Below are 19283 nucleotides of genomic sequence, written 5' to 3' on the forward strand. Positions count from 1 at the left end.
AGAGCCAGCCAGGCAGTGCTTCCCCCACAGCTCCTGTTGGCTGGGAACCATGGCCAACGAGAGCTGTGGGAGTTGCATCTGCAGGCGTGGGCAGCGCATGGAGCTGCCTGGCTGCCCCTACACATAGGGGCCGCAGGGACATGTTGCCACTTCTGGGAGCCACGCAGTGCCAGGGCAGGCAGAGAGCATGCCTTTTAGCCCCGCTGAGCCGCCAGCCGGACATTTAGTGGCCCCGTCAGCAGTGCTGACCATAGCCACCAGGGTCCCCTTCTGACCTGGCATTCCAGTTGAAAACCAGACAGCTGGCAACCCTACTTATAACTCTAATATCTATTTTGATAATACTAACATACAAGCGAGCCAAACTGGCTTCCGGCTATGCATGTCAGTGTTAGTGAGGGCCTTGGCATGAGCTGGCACCTAATTTGCCAGACCTGCATTCCATTTGAATTGAATTACTTATTCCTCTGCAGGCTAATTGGGTGAAAACACTGAGATTTAAATGGTAACAGTAAAACGCTTTGTTACATTTCCTGTAAACCGCTGTTCTTTGCATCAGCGATCCATTAGCTGCGTTCACAAAAAAAGGTGAAATAGCTTTAACCTGGGAAAGAGCTGCATTTCTAGGGCTCTGCACATTTATTTTTCTTGAGTTGTCTGACTTCAGAAGTTAGAAGACACTATCACTGATCTAACTGATTTCCATCAGTGATTAATTAACTTTACATTTACATATAGTGGATAAAAAGCAATCAATCTATTCAGCTGACTTCAAGAAAGTGATGCTGTGTTTCATTTCCTCAAGACTGGAGATTCATGAAGGGGAAGCTGTTTTGCTGATTTGGTTAGAAAGGGCCCTTAATAATTTTGGGCTGTTGCTTTTAGAACAAACAATACAATAATTTGGTGGACTTTATTACATATAGAAATATGATACAGCAATAGTTAGAGACAGTAATCAGTCAGGGGCTGAGAAAACTCCATAGTATAGCTCTGCTATTTGCCTCAGACTTAACCTGCAATATCCCTACTCTGCCAATCCTGGATCAATTATGTTGAATTCTGCAGTTGTTTTGTAATGTGAACAAACAGTCTTTACAGGTGAAGTTGAGAGATCACAAGACTGACTTCATGCTTAAGGTCATAGCTACACACACAATTGTATTGCTTCAACTATACTGGCAGAGCTAGAGACTGGACACAGTTATATTGGTATGTACTGTTGGCCTTATATCTGTATAGCTTATTCTTGTAAGGGAAGAATAATAAGCTATACCTGTGGAAGGCCCCTTTGTGTCATAATGACTGTGTCCACACTAGGGCTGTATGTACACTAGGAGTGCTTTACTGGTATAGAAATACTAGTATACTATATTGGCGTTGCACTTCTAGTACCGCTATAATAAGCCCACCCCCGACAAGCAAAACAAGTTATACCAGTAAAAGTGCAGCTTTACCAATATAACATGTCTACACTAGGGCTTCTACTGGCATGACTTCATTAGTCAGGGATCACAGTTCTTCACACCTCTGACTGACACAGCTATGGTGGCAGAAATCTGTAGTGTAGTCCTGAGCTAGGAGTAGCACCAATTTTACCATTTAAGTAGAAAATCATAGCCCTAACCAAAATAATTAAATCTGTATAAAAACTGTGCAAACCAGGCCTAACCTATGTTTGAACATTGACTTTCAAATAGGAAACTGTACATTTACCTACTGCATTATCTGGTCTATGAAAAAGGGCCATACTAAGTTCAATTGTTATATTAGTAACCTGATATAATTGTACTGAATGTGATTTTTGACACAGTGTAATTATGGGTGGGTGGGTGTACTTACCCCTGATTTTCTCTCCAGGAGTCTGTTATCAAATATGGATGCTTACAAATATAGTAACTTGGTATTTTCAATCATACTGTCACTGATTTGTATTGCAGGCACTAAACACATCTTTGATTGAATCTGTTGTGTTTGTCATATTTGTCAGCACTGTGTGACCTGAGGCCCTATTATCCCTTAACATTTTGATGAGCTTCTCTAAGGTGAAGCAGGTAGGGTAGCTTTGAATGGATTTGTGACTGGCAGTTGATAAAGCTTTCTGAGGGAATGGGTCAGTTCAGCTATTGAGCGGTCCCTCTGTCTCTGGCAGCTGATTGTTAGATAAAACAAGGATATCTGAAGCAGTTTATTGAAAACTGTTTTAGGCTTTTCAGAAAACACAGTGCCTAAAAGAAAAACAGTGACTAAAAGAAAGCAATGGGATTAGTTGGTTTCTGGAGATGACTAAGGCCTGAGACTATTTATTCTGCCTTAAGAATGGTCATTAAAGGTCAGATTCTTTCAGGATCTGATCACCTTCCGCTCACATTAATTTCCAGGGAGATGAGGGTGATCAAACAGTTTGGAGGATGAGCTCAGTACCTTATTGGCTAGTGTCCCAAAATAGTCTATACAGCAGCCTGAAGTCTGTCATAACATTTGTCACTATTGCAACTGACTCTGCTCTGTAAGGAGTGATGGCTGGTAGATCCATCCCCATCCCCAATTTCCTTACATGCAAAAATACAGGGATTCCTTATTACTCATTTAACCTTTTGAATGCTAGTTTTCTGTTCACTTCCTCTAATGTGTCAGCAGGAAGATTACCTATTACCTATTAGGGCTTTGGAAATGCCATTTTGCTTGAGTCGCTGCAAGGGAAAAAAGTGATAGAAACTATTTGACTAGTTATTTATTTTTCAGCATCTGAAAATTCTTTCCCCACCTTTATCTCTACTGTACCTCTTCCCTTGATGACCCTTGTGGATCCTGCCCCTTTAATCAGGTGGAGGGTCACTACTGAGTATTCAGAGACCTTTCGTCTCCCTGGGAGGCTGGATACACTGCTCCCACAGCACTCCCACCTTCATGTTCCATGGGGGACGATACTGGGGATAAGGGTCAAATTTGATCCGCTGCATGGCAATGCAGAGTACTGAAACTGTTGCTTCTGATGGTGTGTAGAGATAAAATATGACCCAAGTGTTTGGGACTGTGATTCTCCTACTCCTATATCCTGCCTCCTGATCCTCATGAATCCTACCATCATATCAGATATTTCAGAGGAATATGAAAAAACACCCCACATTGCACTCGGTCAATTATGCAGTGCCATGCAAATACAAATATTATGTAACCAAGCCAAATGCTGGGTCCAGTTCTGCAAAGCCTTACTTGGCTGAGTCATCCTTATTCATAAAATAAAGGTTTTGCAGCATTGGACACATATTTTGTTTCTTTGTAGTGTTAATATGATAGTGACAATGTCTGATGGATTAAGCATGTGATTGGGAATCAGAAACTCCTGAGTTCTAGTCCAGCTTCTCTATGGGCATGGATTGTGCCTTAATTTATGTTTGTAAAGTACCATGTAATTTTACACCACTATTACATTATATTTTAATAAATCATAAAGCTTCTTTGCCAGTTCTTCCATCCAGAAAATGGGGATAATGTTACTTACCTGCCACACATTGGTTTTCTAAAGATTAATTACTTAATATCAATACAGGCCTTTGAAGACATATAGCAAAATATAAATGCTAAGTATTGCTATATAAATTAAATACAGTTATTGTGAATTAACAAATGCATTTTTTTTATTGTCTGTTGAGTTAAGCAAAGTGGAAATTGCTCAAGAGTTTTTGATGGTGGTGTTTTTGTTCACAGCAAGAGAATAAGTTTACTTGTAAAGCCCAAAAGGACGGGGATAAAACACATGTCATGAGACTACATATTTGTGCTAAGGGCATTGTCAATCTCTGTAAACTTCACACAACATTAGCATTCATCACTAGTGACACAGTAAGCAATATTTGTTTTCTATGCTGAAACAGATATTATGGGGAAGTCTGCTGTCTTTAATATTTACAGTAACTCCTTACTTAACGTTGTAGTTATGTTCCTGAAAAATGCGACTTTAAGCGAAATGATGTTAAGCGAATCCAATTTCCCCATAAGAATTAATGTAAATAGGGGGGTTAGGTTCCAGGAAAATATTTTCACCAGACAAAATACTTTATTATATATATACACACACAGTATAAGTTTTAAACAAACAGTTTAATATTGTACTCCACAATGATGATTGTGAAGCTTGGTTGAGGTGGTGAAGTCAGAGAGTGGAAGAGGGTGGGATATTTCCCAGGGAATGTGTTACTACTAAATGATGAACTAAAATAGCTGAGCCCTCAAGGGTTAACACATTTTTGTTAATGTAGCCTCATACACTACAAGGCAGCACAAATGGAGGGAGGGGAGACAGCATGGCAGACAGAGACTCTCACCTGTGTGTGTGTGAGAGAGAGATGTGCATTGCCCCTTTAAGTATTCTGACCCCACTCTAAGTACATTGCGTTTTTAAGTAGATCAGCAATTTGAGACAGCCTCTCCTGTCAGCAAGCTCCCTCTGTCCTGAGCCCTGTCGTGTCTCCCCCCACTCTATGGAGATGGGGTAAGTGGGAGGCAGGAGCAGGAGGGAGGGGGACACCCTGACATTAGCTCTGCTCTCCCCCCACCCTTGTACAGCAAGTAGGAGGCTCCCGGGAGCAGCTCCAAGGCAGAGGGCAGGAGCAGCACATGGCAGTGGGGGAGGGACAGCTGAACTGCCCGGACATTGACAGCCTGCTGGATGGCTGCTGCACAGGGAACTTAGGGGAGCAGAGAGCTGATAGGGGGGCTGCTGGTCCACTCTGGTTCCAAGTCCCCACCAGCTGGCTGCAACGGGCTGCTCTTCCTGCAAGCAGTGGACAAAGCAGGCGGCTGCCAAACAACATTATAAGGGAGCATTGCACAACTTTAAACGAGCATGTTCCCTAATTGATCAGCAATGAAACAATGTTAACCGGGATGACTTTACATGAGGAGTTAATGTTTAAAATTGCCACCCATCACCATAGCATCTGAATGTCTTCCACATAAAATCAGCAGCAATAGTGAAGTCCATAGTGGACATGAATGTCTGGTTCCTCTTCCCCTTTGGGGATAAAACTCTGCCTGGGGTATTTTTTTTATTGGGTGGTTGGTTTTGTTTGTTTCAGATTTTTGGTTTGGTTTGGGGAGAGATGGTACTTGGGTAGATGGAGGTGTCAACATGGAGAATGTCAATCTCTCTGTCATGGAAAGGCTTTTCTTAAACCATGAAATAGACAGGGATGAAAACAACAGTGCTCTGTAGAAATTTAGTAAGGATCTACAAAAATCGCTCAAATCTTTTGAATTTGATAAAATTATATTCTTTCTGTAGATTTTTAAAAATCATTTTATAGCATTCATTCAGATATATAGTATAGTATTAAATTAAACAGGATGGTTTAAAGAACGTATAGAAAGATTATCAACTTTTATTTGATTTTATAAGACTCTTACGTAAGAAATAATCAGACCTTATAATTATTAGCACTATTACTTTTATGATCAATAAAACAAAGTTATTGGCTGTGATAGCTGCTTGGATCCCAACTGATAAATAACCATCTGTCCCCTACATTATTATTATTTTCTTTTGTCAAACAGGTGTGTTTTATGAAGTTGTTCAGAGCTCCCCTCGAGTGGAGGAAAACGTACAAGTGGATTCGCATCTATACAGTCACAGGTGGAAAAGGCACTCAGAGTCTCTCAAATCAGTCGATACTAACAGAGCCAGCATGGGGCAGGATTCCTCAGAGCCTGGGGGCTTCACAGACCTACTACTTGACGAGGGACATGACAACACCACACAGATTGAGGTAGAGATTCGTTCCACGTTCGAACTTTATTTAGTTTGTGAACTACACTGTTAGTGGTGGCATGAATCAAAGTTCCAGAACCCTACAAAATGTTTTTAAAAGCTAAGAGATGAGTTCAGTGCATTTCAACTTTGATGACTGAGGCTAGCCTAATGGCCTCACAGTTTATGTAACATGTTATCATGTGGGCTCCAGTTTCTGTTCTCCAGTTGCTAGGCTTGGAGAGTCTGGGAGGGAGTGACACTTGTGACTCTTGGGGAAAGAGGTGGTTTCTCCCATTGTACTGGTCATTTCAAGATGGAGGCTGTCGGTCTCTTTGCCGTACAAGACAAGGGAGGCTTTTTGACATCATTAGGAGTTCTTGCTGGAGGACCTGAAAAGGAAAAGAGAATAGTTTATAAAAAAGAAGCAACTTATTATTAATTATTTGTATTCCTGTTGAACCTAGGAGTCCTAGTCATGGACCAGGACCCCATTGTGGTAGGTGCTGTACATACACAGAACAAAAAGATAGACCCTGCCCTAAAAAGCTTAGAATCTAAGTATAAAACAATAGAAAACAGATGGACACAGAGACCCTGATGGGGGATTATGAGGAAATAATGAGACAATATCGGTTGGCATGATAGGTCTCAGTGCACCAGCAACCTAATTGTCAATTGGCAAAGGAGAGTTTTAAGGAGGGTTTTGAAGGAAGATAATTAGATAGCGTTGTGGATACTTTGAGGATATTTTTTACAAGCAGTGAGGGGCAGCATGAAAGAAAGCATGAAGGTCACCCTTCATAAAAGCCTTGGTAAAATCCTTAGTTTTGTGCCATATCCTCTGGTCTTTTGGTGACTCAGAACCTGGGTGTGGAAGGGGTAAGTACCCAAGAAAATTGGCAAGTAGTTGGGGAAATATCAAGTTAGACATGGAGATGAGCAGCTCCCCCTCCATTCAATCCCAAACCTTCCCACAAAGGTACCCTCCCAAAACATTAATATGTGGAGCCTTGCATGGGAAATGCTGGGACATACTGTCTCACATTTAGGATTTGATTCATAGCACATTGAAGTCAATGGAAAGATTCCCCGTTGACCTCAGTAGACTATGGATCCTTAGAGCTGTGACTGTTGTGTGAATGTGTGAATATTAGAATATAAACTTAAACTTCGATTATTTGCTCAGGAGCCTGAAGGGACAGATTTTCCCCTCATTCACACCTTTGTAAATCTAGATGAACTCTATTGACATCAGTGGAGTTACTCCCATATTACACCCGTATAACTGAGAGCAGAATTTGACGCTAAGTATTTTTGAGATTCTTTCTCTCTGATTGGTTGGTGACAAGTAACTGAATATTTTTTGGAGTTGAGCTATTTTTCTGTGGTAATTTGGAAATCCACTATCTGATTATAGATGGACAGTAAGTAAAGACTTCAGTGCTGATTGACTTGATGTTTTAAAAACAGTAATTACTTGTTGTTTGCTTAAATTACGAAAAGTACTCTATATTCTTGAAGCAGAATACATTTTGGAATAAATAATTATTTAATCTAAATCCTATACAATTCTACTCTCTATATTTTGCTTCCAGAACAACAGTACCATTTAAATCTTAATTCTAGGAGAACTTATTCTTGAATGAACAAAACAACTTTCAGTTTTTGTGGCACATCTATTTTAATTGTATTATTTATGTTCTTATTATTTAATAATTATTTTGGCTAAAGAACAACAAATACAAGGAACACAAAGCCATCTGTGGAGTCAGTAGTATTTCAGTCAAAAATGATAAGACTTTTCTGGGTGGGAGGCAAAGAGAGATTGTTTTTGACTTTTCAGTTTTACAGTTTTCAGAGTGCTAATTGCATCTTCTGTTTGCATTAACATGGAAGTTACTGGCTGGTAAATGATACTCTTGACTTGTGTGTTGATTTATGAGTTGTTTATTGCCTCCTGTACTCCCATCTGGGCACATATGTAACTAGTCAGTCAGGCAGGACACAGATCTTGCTTCTGATTATTTGGTTGATAAAGTAAGACACGCAGCTATAAATATATTCATGTGGCTGAACTTTTCATGGCTTATCTCTAGGGGGTAATGCAGTGTTGCCTTGCTTCTCTGTTCTGCTGATGTTCTAAGATTTTATAATCTGAACTGGCTGTAATTCCAGGAATGACAGTAAAATGTGGCGGTGTACGGGTTAGAAGAGAATACTTGCAAGCAGATGTGGGTAGTGGTGATATTTTCTCACATGCATCTTCCCTAAATATGTTTAGATTGATGAGAGCAAAGTGCACTGACAGTGTGTACTAACAAGTTTCACTCACAGTAACCTACTTTGTTAAATTCAGGTGCAATACCCTTTCATATTGCTCCTTTTCTAAAGGCTTCACCGCAGGGTAAAATAACTGAATTGTGGCTCTGAACTGTATTGGATTCCATTATAAATTCTCATTATAACATACACCCACCTTACAAAATCCTTGATGACCAGCTTCATAGACTAGGAGCAGCGTATAACGAATATTCAAAGTGTAGATAGCCGTATGTAGCAAATCCCTCTCCTGAACCTTTGGAGATCAGCAGCAGCTCTGGAAAGACATACTGATTTTGTTTAGTCACCCTTCTTCCCTGTGTATTGTAATTCTTGAAGAAAATCCACAAACTGATGGTCATCTCTTATTCATATTTCATGACAATAAAGCATTACAAAACTCATTCACAACAGATATTGTTTGTCTAAATTATGTTATACTCTTTCATTGTAAATATCAAAGATGCTTTGACATACACGCTAAGGATGATATATAGTCTCTCCCCACAGCTTCCTTTACCATGATAAGCCCTGCTTCAAACCAACTGTAAAACAAACACAGAACAAGAACAAGAAGAAAGAAATATGAGTGTGTGTCTTGTTTTGTAAAAAGCCATAAATTTGATTTCCTAAGTGTAGTATCAAATTTGACCTTTCTTATGGAAAAAAATTCCTAGAGACAAATTCAGCCTGGGGTAAGTGGGTGCAGCTTCACTGATTTTTCCTAGTATTTTATAGTACTATAATAACAACTTTTCACTTACATATTTTCATCAGAGAACAGCCAAATGTTTTAGAAGCTATCAACTAAACCTCACAACGCTCCTCTGTCCCACAGTCTGTCATAAGTTAAGAAGGGTTAATCTTGCTGGTTATGGGGATTGAAGGCCTCCAAGTGCTGGTGCGGTGGATTCAGTTTCTTCTAAGTCAGGGCCAAGCCAATGACCTCAGTGCTGGACCAGTCTGAGATGATTAGATGTGCTGTACTGCTGCAGGTGCAGTCTCTCCAATGAAACGTAAGTCTGAGGTCCCAAGCATCGTTCAGGATCCTTCAACATTTGTGGCAAGCGTGGGAATGTTTACTCTCTTCCTGGCCAGAATTCCCTTTCTGCCTACTGGGGCTGGATTCAAAAAAGCACTTCAGCACTTGTTTAAACTAAAACACATGCTCAAGTGCTTTCCTATATATGGATATTTTCTTGAACTGGGCCCTTAGGAAGGTGGACCCTGTTGAAGAGAGAGAGCTTCAGAGCCTGATGGATTCACCCATTTAATTTTTGGTAGAGATTAAGACATAGATTGTATTGGCCTAGAGCACCTGCTGCTGGAGTCACGTGATTACATCATAATCTTATCTTTCATTTTAAAAAGAAGTAAATGTTTAGCCCTTATTGTTGCAAAAAACAAAAAACACGCACACACCTTGAAAATGTGAACTGAGAGTGACCAGCACAGCAATATGTGTCTGAGCTTGCAGACAGCCTGCAGCAATAGCTCTGAGTGGTGTGAACTTTCCCAGGCATCTCTGTAGAGTGCTAACTCCACTGCTCTGGGGGGCCCTCCCAACACCATCCCCACAGTAGTATTCTGTGTGTAGCAGGAAGATAAGACTACGGTGTGCTCAGCTCACCTACCTAATCAGTTTCACCCCTTCTGATGGGTTAGGTCCTAGGGGGTGGGGTTCCCCTACCTCACAGGTGGGGGGGAGAACCCTTACTGGCACCCTTACTGCTCCCAAAGGCAGGGAAAAAGGCTGGTGCCAGTCCAGTGTGGGAGAGGGAGAGGCCATCCAAAGCTTCTGCCTACCATTCTGGTAGGGTAGGAGAGGGTGATCCACCAGCCACCACCACTCCAAGTGAAGCTAGAGCCCTGTGTGTGCCTAGGGTACTGGATTGCCTTCATTACCAGGCAATAACCACAATTTCTAGAAGTGTAGGTCTGGAAAGGACCTCAAGAGGTCATCTAGTTCATCCGTCCAGCAGATCCCTTGGCCCACGCCGCTTCCCGCAGACCCCATTGGCCTGGAATGGCAAACTGCGCCTGTGGGAGCTGCAATCAGCTGAACCTGCGGACGCTGCAGGTAAACAAACCGTCCTGGCCCCCCAGTAGATTTTCCTGATGGACCACGTGCCAAAGGTTGCTGGTCCCTGCTTTAGCCTATGTATTCCAAGATAATCCAACTAAGATTTAACTGGGTTTGCCTGTTTAAGTTACAGTCATTAAGTTATCTAGTTCTCCTTGAAAACTGTTGGCTTTTCAGGTAGTTTGAGTTAATCTCCTAAAAGTAGATTTCTTTCAAAGAGTTGTTTGAGATTTTAATCCCATGAAGCCCATTAAAGTCATGCTAGTCTGGTGGCTAACACCCTACACAACTCTTTAACAATATTTTCCTCAAAGTAAAGATGGAGGACACTAATATTATATACTCCTTAGCTTTGATAGCGTTTGATATGGAGAAAGGTATTACCAATATATGTTGCAGCCCATTTCTCTGCATTAGATAAGGTTACACCACTTTTTAGTAACTACTTTCTAAACCTCGAGAATATCTTGGTTTTTTAAAATTATTTCATGGCAATTGCAGTCTGTATTTTCCCATTTATAATCCCATGTGTTTAAAGTAGATATTTTGTAATGATGATTAATATTTATCAGTTTTAGGATGCAGTACACTGTTAGAAGTGTTTAGCATTAGCCTAACTCTGTTCCCATTGAGATCAATACTAAAGGCACCTGCTCAAGTACCTTACTGAACCAGGGTGACTATGTCTGCAAAGCCCCTTGTATATTATACAAAATACTATATTAATAACAATAATAATAATTATTATTAGGTGAGGTGTAAATGATGTACAGGATGCTCTGCATATGGGTGAATCTCAGCCTACGTTGCTAGTTTTGTTTCTCTGTCCCAAGTCCTGTTTACTGCACAGAATGGTAGATCAGCTCCTGGTGCACCATTTGCCAGAGGTCACTAGTAGTCTGATTGGCCTCTTACTTCACCATCTTTGAGACCTGCAGGTTGTCTTGACTCAGTGAGGACAAGGCTGGTGGGTTTTTGCTGGAATAGGGACTTTGCACTTGTTGTTTTGTGTTTTCTCCTGGAGTTGTTCCCTAGCAAAACATTTTTCTTCTTAACTCCAGTCACTCATGAAAGTGAATGTCTGATTCTGGCTGGCAAAAACAACAACAGGACCTGAATGCATCTGATGAAGTGAGCTGTAGCTCACAAAAGCTTATGCTCAAATAAATTTGTTAGTCTCTAAGGTGCCACAAGTCCTCTTTTTCTTTTTGCGAATACAGACTGACACGGCTGCTACTCTGAAACAGGACCTAAGTTTTTCAATTGTTAGGATTTGAGAGTGATTGCTCTCCACTACTGACTGACAGCATCTTCAGCAAAAAAGGCTTCAATGTACACGCTCTTTTGTTCTTACTTCAAATCTGAGCTATGAAACAAAAATAATGATTACAACTAAATTGCAAGGAGCTTGATGAATGAATAAGGCATTACTGGAATTAATAAATCATTGCTGGAATTACTCTATAATAGTATTACAGAAAAACTTGTCCATGCTTAATTATAAAAGTCCTTGCCTCACTAGCAAAGACTAAACAATGTCATGGTCACATATTGGCTGTTTGGCCAATTCTCCCCCCCCTCCCCCCCCTTCACAGTGCTTTGCTCACCAATTGTGTCTGAAGGATTTTGAAATAAAAAACAGTATAGCAGATATTGTGAACTTTAAAAAGTTCTCTCTTTTGCAAACTGTTTGGAAGCATGTACTGTAGCCAAGAAAAAGAACCCTCTTTATCACATAATTTTGCTGAACCCATCTTCTAGTCTCTTCATTCATCCTGAGTTCTGACTGAGGGGATTTTAAAAACTATTATCCATTCTGTGATCTTATAGCTTCTAAATTAACATAGATGAATTCAATCTATATATGTAGAGCTGTCTTTCAGTTTGTGGGGGTTTTATTTACATTTTGATGGTTTTATTTTAAATTGTATTCTCAGTATCTTGCTTTCCTACTTATATGGCCCTTTTCAGTGTAATAACTAAGTTCCATAGGCAATGTTTTCACTTGCAGACTCTAAGTAATAAAATCAGAGCTGTTATTAGTCTGCATCACGAGAAAGAGGTGGGATTTTTCCCTTGTGATGGACAATTATGTTTTAAAATATGGATTATAAAATATCAGGCAGAAAAATGTAAACATAATTTTAGTGTTTTGGAAACGTGTGAAAAGTTAAACAAAAATTTGTTAGAATTTGACTCATTTTGGGTATGACTGGGAAAGGAGCTGATTTTTCCAATTGCATAGATTTGTTGATGGAACAAGTTGATACTTTAAAAGAATCCTCTAGGGCCACATGTGCTGTAATTTATAGTCTCCAAGAGCCAAGAGAAAACTCTTTTTTATGAAACCTTTGTGAAGGAAAAACCCTCAAGAAATAAAGAAACAACTCCAACTGAATCTTCAATACATGTTTTCTTGTGCTATTTCATTCTGGGGTTTGGAGACAGGAGAGAGAGTTTCTCATCTACACTGCTTGTCCTGGGTATAAACCTGTTGAATGCCATGGGTCAAGCAGAGGACATCCTTCACTTCAGAATTGTTGATGAGGCATTCAACCTTTATTGCAGGGGTGGCCAACCTGAGCCTGAGAAAGAGCCAGAATTTACCAATGTACATTGCCAAAGAGCCACAGTAATACATTAGCAACCCCCCATTAGCTCCCCCCATCCCCCACTCCCAGCGCCTCCCACCCACGGCAGCCCCACCGATCAGGGCCTCCCCCTCCTTCCCTGCACCTCCTGATCAGCTGTTTTGTGGTGTGCAGGAGGCTCGGGGGGTTAGGGGAGGAGCAAGGGCATGGCAGGCTCAGGGAGGGGGTGGAAAGGAGTGGAGTGGGGGCAGGGCCTGTGGCAGAGCCAGGAGTTGAGCAGTGAGCACCCCCCGGCACATTGGAAAGTTGGTGCCTGTAGCTCCAGCCCTGGAGTCGTTGCTTATACCAGGAGCCGCATATTAATTTCTGAAGAGTTGCATGTGGCTCCGGGCCACAGGCTGGCCACCCCTGCTTTATTGGTCTTCATCAGAGGTTCCTCTTCCGACTGATGACCGGCTGGAAGCAGAATGGATTTTAAAAAAAAATCAGGGAAATGGGGTATGGTGTGGTGTAGAGGGGAAAAGAGCTGTATGGTATGTAACCATGGCATTGTGTAGTCACCAGCAGCACTGCCCTCAGTCACAACCCAGTAAAAGGCAGCACCGCTTGCCAGGGTGGGATGCGCTCGGGGTTGAGGAACAGTTGCTGAGCTGAACATAGCATACTACCCTTGAAAACAGTCACAACTTAGAATGCTGTATATCCCATGTGTTACTGTTGCTGTGAGTAACTAAACTCCCTCCAGAGTGAACAGCAGTAAGATCCTTCCAGGTGAGGTGTCCCAAGCCAGCCATGCTGTCAGTACTGGGAGAGGGAGTAAGGTGAAGCCTGCACATATACCCCGTGTCTATGGAGTGGAGTTTTTACATTGAAAAGGGATAAGAGCCAGAGACTCCCATGAATTCCACTAGGGTTTTTGCTATTACTATTGATTTTATGTGGAAGGTGCTCAAATACTGTGGGATGAGCCATTAGATATACATATTTGGTTAAAAATTTGTAACTGCTGATACAGTACGTATGAAAACACAATCTCTATAAGTAAAGGATCCATCCAGGAGGTGCAAGACTGGGACCTCTCTTGTGGTTTGCAAATCACTTATCTGAATTTCTTATGGACTTCTGATCCACAGCCCATACTCTTCTGTACTCATTTTCACAGTCCTGCACTGTAAATATCACCATCAGACTTCCACAGACTGCAGCAGGGCTCAAACTAGACTGAACCCGTTTAAAACTTGTTTTACAATTGGTTGGCCATTGAAGATGATTCAAATCAAGTTTTAAAGCATTTTAGATAACGTTCTAATTTAGGTTGGGCTAGTCCATTTCACATGGAATCATATTTAAACCTAATTTCTTTGAGCAGTTCAGCAAATGTGTATTGCACCATCTGTAGATGGGGCTTAAAAGTTTTCCAGTCTCTCTGAACTCATATTGTTCTATCCAGATCTGAGGTTTAGCTTGCAGCCAAGTGAAATATTGAAAAGTGATACAGAAATGTAAAATATTATCAAGAAAACTCAGATGTAGGTTCTATTACATTCTGAATGATTTCAGCTTGGTCCTCACTTCTGCAGGTCATTATCAGCAGCATATTAAATTAAATCTGATCTAACACCATTGTATCAATCCCATGTCTTTTCAATGAAGAGAAGCTTGTAACAGAGCGTATAAGCTAAGCAGGTACTAGAAGAGAGATCTCTTCAGAATGTTGATTATATGCTTTAAACTATTGGGGTGTATCTTTTGCTTTGCCTGGGAACTTATTGTTCAGCAAATACTGGCATGGTAATTAGGATCATTGTCAAGTATGATATGATGCTGTGGGGGATAAAATTTGATCCTGAATGGTTAAATCATTTACTAACTGAAGGGAAAGATCCTAGAGAGTCTCTAACTAAATTTGTAATATTCTGTTTAGAAAATTACTTTGTTATGGAGGTGCTATTTCAAAGTGTTTTCATTCAAGCTTTTCAAAAATTTATTCCAGAAAATTACCTTGACACTAGACGAAGAATGTAATTTATTCTGTGCATAATCAAATCTCCTTTGTTCAGACAGAGACAAGGAAACAAATGGTCCTGGCATCCTTGCTATGTGGTTAAGAGAAGTATTTGAAATGTTTTCAAAAGAAGCTGCTTTTTCAGATGATAATCACAAGCGAATAGTAATTTATTGTAATTGACATTCTTTCCAGTACTCCAGTGATTTCGTTGTTGTTGTGTGTGTGCGCGCTGGTTATAAAGAAGTGCCAGAAAGTGAACTGGTCTAGAAGGAGTGTATTTCAGCTATAAAACACCCTACCCTTTTACCCCTATCCTACTAAATCAAAGCAAATAGTATGTCAGCCTGGACTGGAATCAGAATCTGGGACAGTCATTAGTTTATGCACTTTTGTTCCACTTTTAGTTCAGCTGAGTTTTCCACCAGTGATGTGGACCCCTATTTCATTGTCCTGTTTTCTTCCTGGCTTGCTGTTGCAAAATGGTAAACTAGACAAAAGCATCATATATCTTTTAAAATTGAATTTATTCATTGCTTACTTGTATCAAGATTAACTTGATCTATGTGCTGCGTAGGAGGTCTGGATACCTTGTTTAGGTGGAGTGAATTCATTATAGCAAGTCCTGTGAGAGCTACTGTTGCAAAGGGTCCATCAACAATTCCATTATTCTCATTCTAAAATCAGGGGTTGATACCACCACTACTAATTCAATCACAGCTGAAAATGACAATGGCTGGGCCTGATGGTGAATCTTAAAATAATAATAATAAAAACAATTAGGGCTGTCTATTAATCACAGTTAACTCATGCGATTAACAAAACAAAAAAAATTAATCACGATCAATCACAACGTTAAATAGAATACCAATTGAAATTTATTAAATATTTTTGGAAGTTTTTCTATGTTTTCAAATATATTTCTATTACAACACAGAATACAAAAAGTACAGTGCTCACTTTATATTATTTTTATTACAAACATTTGCACTAAAACATGATAAAAAAAAATAGTAATTTTCAATTAACCTCATTCAAGTACTGTAGTACAATCTCTTTATTGTGCAAGTGAAACTTACAAATGTAGATTTTTTGTTACATAACAGCACTCAAAAACAGACCAAAGTCCACTCAGTCCTACTTTTTGTTCAGCCAATTGCTAAGACAAACAAGTTTCCTTGTTTGCTGCCTGCTTCTTATTTATAATGTCACCTGAAAGTGAGAACAGGCATTTGCATGGCACTTTTGTAGCCAGAGTTGCAAGGTATTTATGTGCCAGATATGCTAAACATTTGTATGCCCCTTCATGATTCAGCCACCATTCCAGAAGATATGCTCCCATGTAGGTGATGCTCGTTAAAAAAAATAATGAATTAATTAAATTACTGACTGAACTCCTTGGGGGAGAATTGTATGTCCCCTGCTCTGTTTTACCCGCATTCTGCCATATATTTCATGATGACCCAGCACATGTTCATTTTAAGAACACCTTCACAACAGATTTGACAAAACACAAAGAAGGCACCAATGTGAGATTTATAAAAATAGCTACAGCACTCAACCCATGGTTTAAGAATCTGAAGTGCCATCAAAAATCTGAGAGGGATGAGGTGTGGAGTATGCTTTCAGAAGTCTTAAAAGAGCAACACTGCTATGCGGAAACTACAGAACCCGAACCACCAAAAAAGAAAATCAACCTTCTGCTGGTGGCATCTGACTCAGATGATGAAAATGAACATGCATCGGTCCACTCTGCTTTGGATCATTATCGAGCAGAACCCATCATCAGCATGGAAGCGTATGCTCTGGAATGGTGATTGAAGCACGAAGGGACATATGAATCTTTAGTGCATCTGGCACGTAAATATCTTGCGACGCCAGCTACAGCAGTGCCATGTGAACACCTGTTCTCACTTTCAGGTGAGATTATAAACAAGAAGTGGGCAGCATCATCTCCTGCAAATAGTAACCAAACTTGCTTTGTCTGAGCGATTGGCTGAATTAGGACTGAGTGGACATGTAGACTCTAAAGTTTTACATTCAAAACAAAAACAATGCAGTTATTTTTTGTACATAATTCTACATTTGTAAGTTCAACTTTAATGATAAAGAGATTGCACTACAGTACTTGTATTAGGTGAATTGAAAAATACTATTTCTTTTGTTTTTTACTGTGCAAATATTTGTAATCAAAAATATAAAGTGAGCATTGTACACTTTGTATTCTGTGTTGTAATTGAAATCAATATATCTAAAAATATTTAAATAAATCATTCTATTATTGTTTAACAGTGCGATTAATTGCAATTAACTTTTTTAATCGCGACAGCTCTAAAAACAACCCTAATATGAAAAACAAATTATTTTTTTTAGAAGCTCACCAAAGCAAGGAAATTCCTAGTTGTCATCAACAGTCCTTAGGGTGCCTAGGCATTTCAGCACACAGGAAATGTGATTTAACATGCTGGCGCTAGGCTCTTCTAAGGTAGCATACTTACCTACTCACCACCCATAGCTCCTCCTTGTGTCAGGGTGAGATTCAGCAAGCGGTCCTTGTCCGGTGCCTCCTGGTGGTAGGAGAACCCAGACCCACCTTTTATTCTGGGTTCCAGTCCACAGACCCTGTATTACACAGTTAGGTCTGCCTCTTTTGTTGTGCTGCTGTTTCCCTCAGCTGCTTCCCAACTTCAAGCCCCCTTGTGCTTCTTCCCTGCAGCCTGTGCTTAACACTGCAACCCTTTGGTTCCCAGACCTCCAACTTCTCCCTAGGTCCTCCCAGCTTCTCCTTTCTGTGCTTGTCTGACAAGTCTTCCACCCTTCCTGAGCTCCACTAAAGTGTTTTACTGACCCTACCTCAGGGCCTTCCCCACAGGAGCCTATCTTCCTCCTGCAGAGTTCATCCTCTGTTGCTTCTGGTTTTAGCAGGTTTTCCCTTGCTGCCTCCCTTCCCCAGGGACTCTGTCAGCTTCCCCTAGGGATCTCCTACTCTGTGTAAGCCCTAGCTCAGAGCTTTCCTCCACAGGAGCCAGCACAGACTCCCTGCAGGTCCTCCTCCCTGACTTCTTGCCTGTTTAAGCCCTACCACAGGGCTTCCACCCACAGGAGTCTGACCATGCTCCTTGTTGGATCTCCTATCTGCAGGAGAGTCTTATCTCCTCTGCAATCTCTCTCCGCAACTGAATTCTCCACTCTGTATATTCTTTTCCTAACCCTTTCACAGCTGGGGTCACTGATTACCCTTAAATTGGCACATTGCCATCAGCTGGGGCCTAGATATCAGGCCATAGCAAGGCTGAGCCCGGTTTACCTTAATGGACCAGCCAGCCTGTGATAGGCCTTCAGTAGCAAGGATCCAGATGGGTTGCTCAGAATGTAATGGAACCTGCCTCTGAAGTTTCTTGACAATAATATTTTACATTTCTATATCACTTTTCTTCTCAAAGATTCCTAAAATGCCTTACAAATATACTGGAATCACTCTACTCACCACTGAAAGGAGCTGTGTGAAATAGTGAAAGCAAACCTCATTCCCATTTGCAATGAGCCCTGAATTCAAGGTTTGATTCATTTGTGTTCCTCAGCACATGCTAACAAAAGTTCACTGACTATAAACTCAGCTGGTAAGAACTGAATTTGCAGAGCTGGATGAACGTAAACCACCCTCTCTCTTTTCTCTCAGTCTTCTGATCCTCAACAGCTGTCCTTTACCTTCCACCTCGCCCTGGGATGGTCTCACCATGAAAATATCTAAAGTCAAAAAGCACAAAACAAACAAAAATGGGTGGTGGTGGGGAGAGAGTTCACTGGTGTGGGAGAAGGGAGAGGGATTTCTTAGAGGGAGAGGACTGAGTATCATATAACCTCCAAGAAAGATTGCATGGGGTTGTTATGCTTAAACTTGTGTGAACCAAACAGCCCTATCCTGTTTAAAAGCAATGCAGCACAATCAGTTCAGGGCAAGAAGTGTGAGGAGGAATACTTTATCCAGCTGTAACTGTAGCAGAATTGAGGTGGGTAGATAGACAATTGTTACATTAATTCACATAATTCTAGTTTAGATAAGTCAGATCCATAGGGATAGATTTTTTTCAAAGCTTTATGAATTCCAGTGACATTGATGGGAGCTAAATGGCTATATCATTGTGCATCACTTTGAAAAGTTCTCCCTTCATGTTACTGTAACATAGGAGAGTAAATTATCGATTACCTCTAAAAAATGATCTACTTAGCAGATAGGTACATCAATTGAATTTGGACAAATACATACACCCTTTGACTAGTTTTCCTGGTAAATTACAATGATTACAGTGCTTGCCATATGTGTCAGTAACAGTATGAAAGACACAATGGATGAGTTAATTTTCTCTCTCTCCTCTTCATCTTTTACCTTGTTAAAATGCTTAGGGGGGTATGCGTGTATGTATCTGCCTCCATATATATTACAGATTCCACAATATAGTTATACAATTACCAGATCCAAAGAGCTAAAAAGACTTCAAAATCAAATAAAAATTCTTCTTGGGAACTATCTGC

At 40.5% G+C, this 19283-nt stretch overlaps 1 protein-coding gene across 2 annotated transcripts in view; it reads left to right on the top strand.

Annotated features, from left to right (window-relative positions):
• PLXDC2 (plexin domain containing 2) overlaps nucleotides 1-19283 on the top strand; it is a 411410-nt gene that overhangs the window by 173719 nt on the left and 218408 nt on the right. For both annotated transcript variants that reach the window (XM_048837970.2, XM_048837969.2), the window contains exon 2: nucleotides 5557-5768. In XM_048837970.2, coding sequence (XP_048693927.2) covers nucleotides 5557-5768 — 212 coding nt within the window. The remainder of the gene's footprint in view (nucleotides 1-5556; nucleotides 5769-19283) is intronic.

This window comes from Caretta caretta, chromosome 2, assembly GCF_965140235.1.
Source record: "Caretta caretta isolate rCarCar2 chromosome 2, rCarCar1.hap1, whole genome shotgun sequence".
Lineage (NCBI taxonomy): Eukaryota > Metazoa > Chordata > Testudines > Cheloniidae > Caretta > Caretta caretta.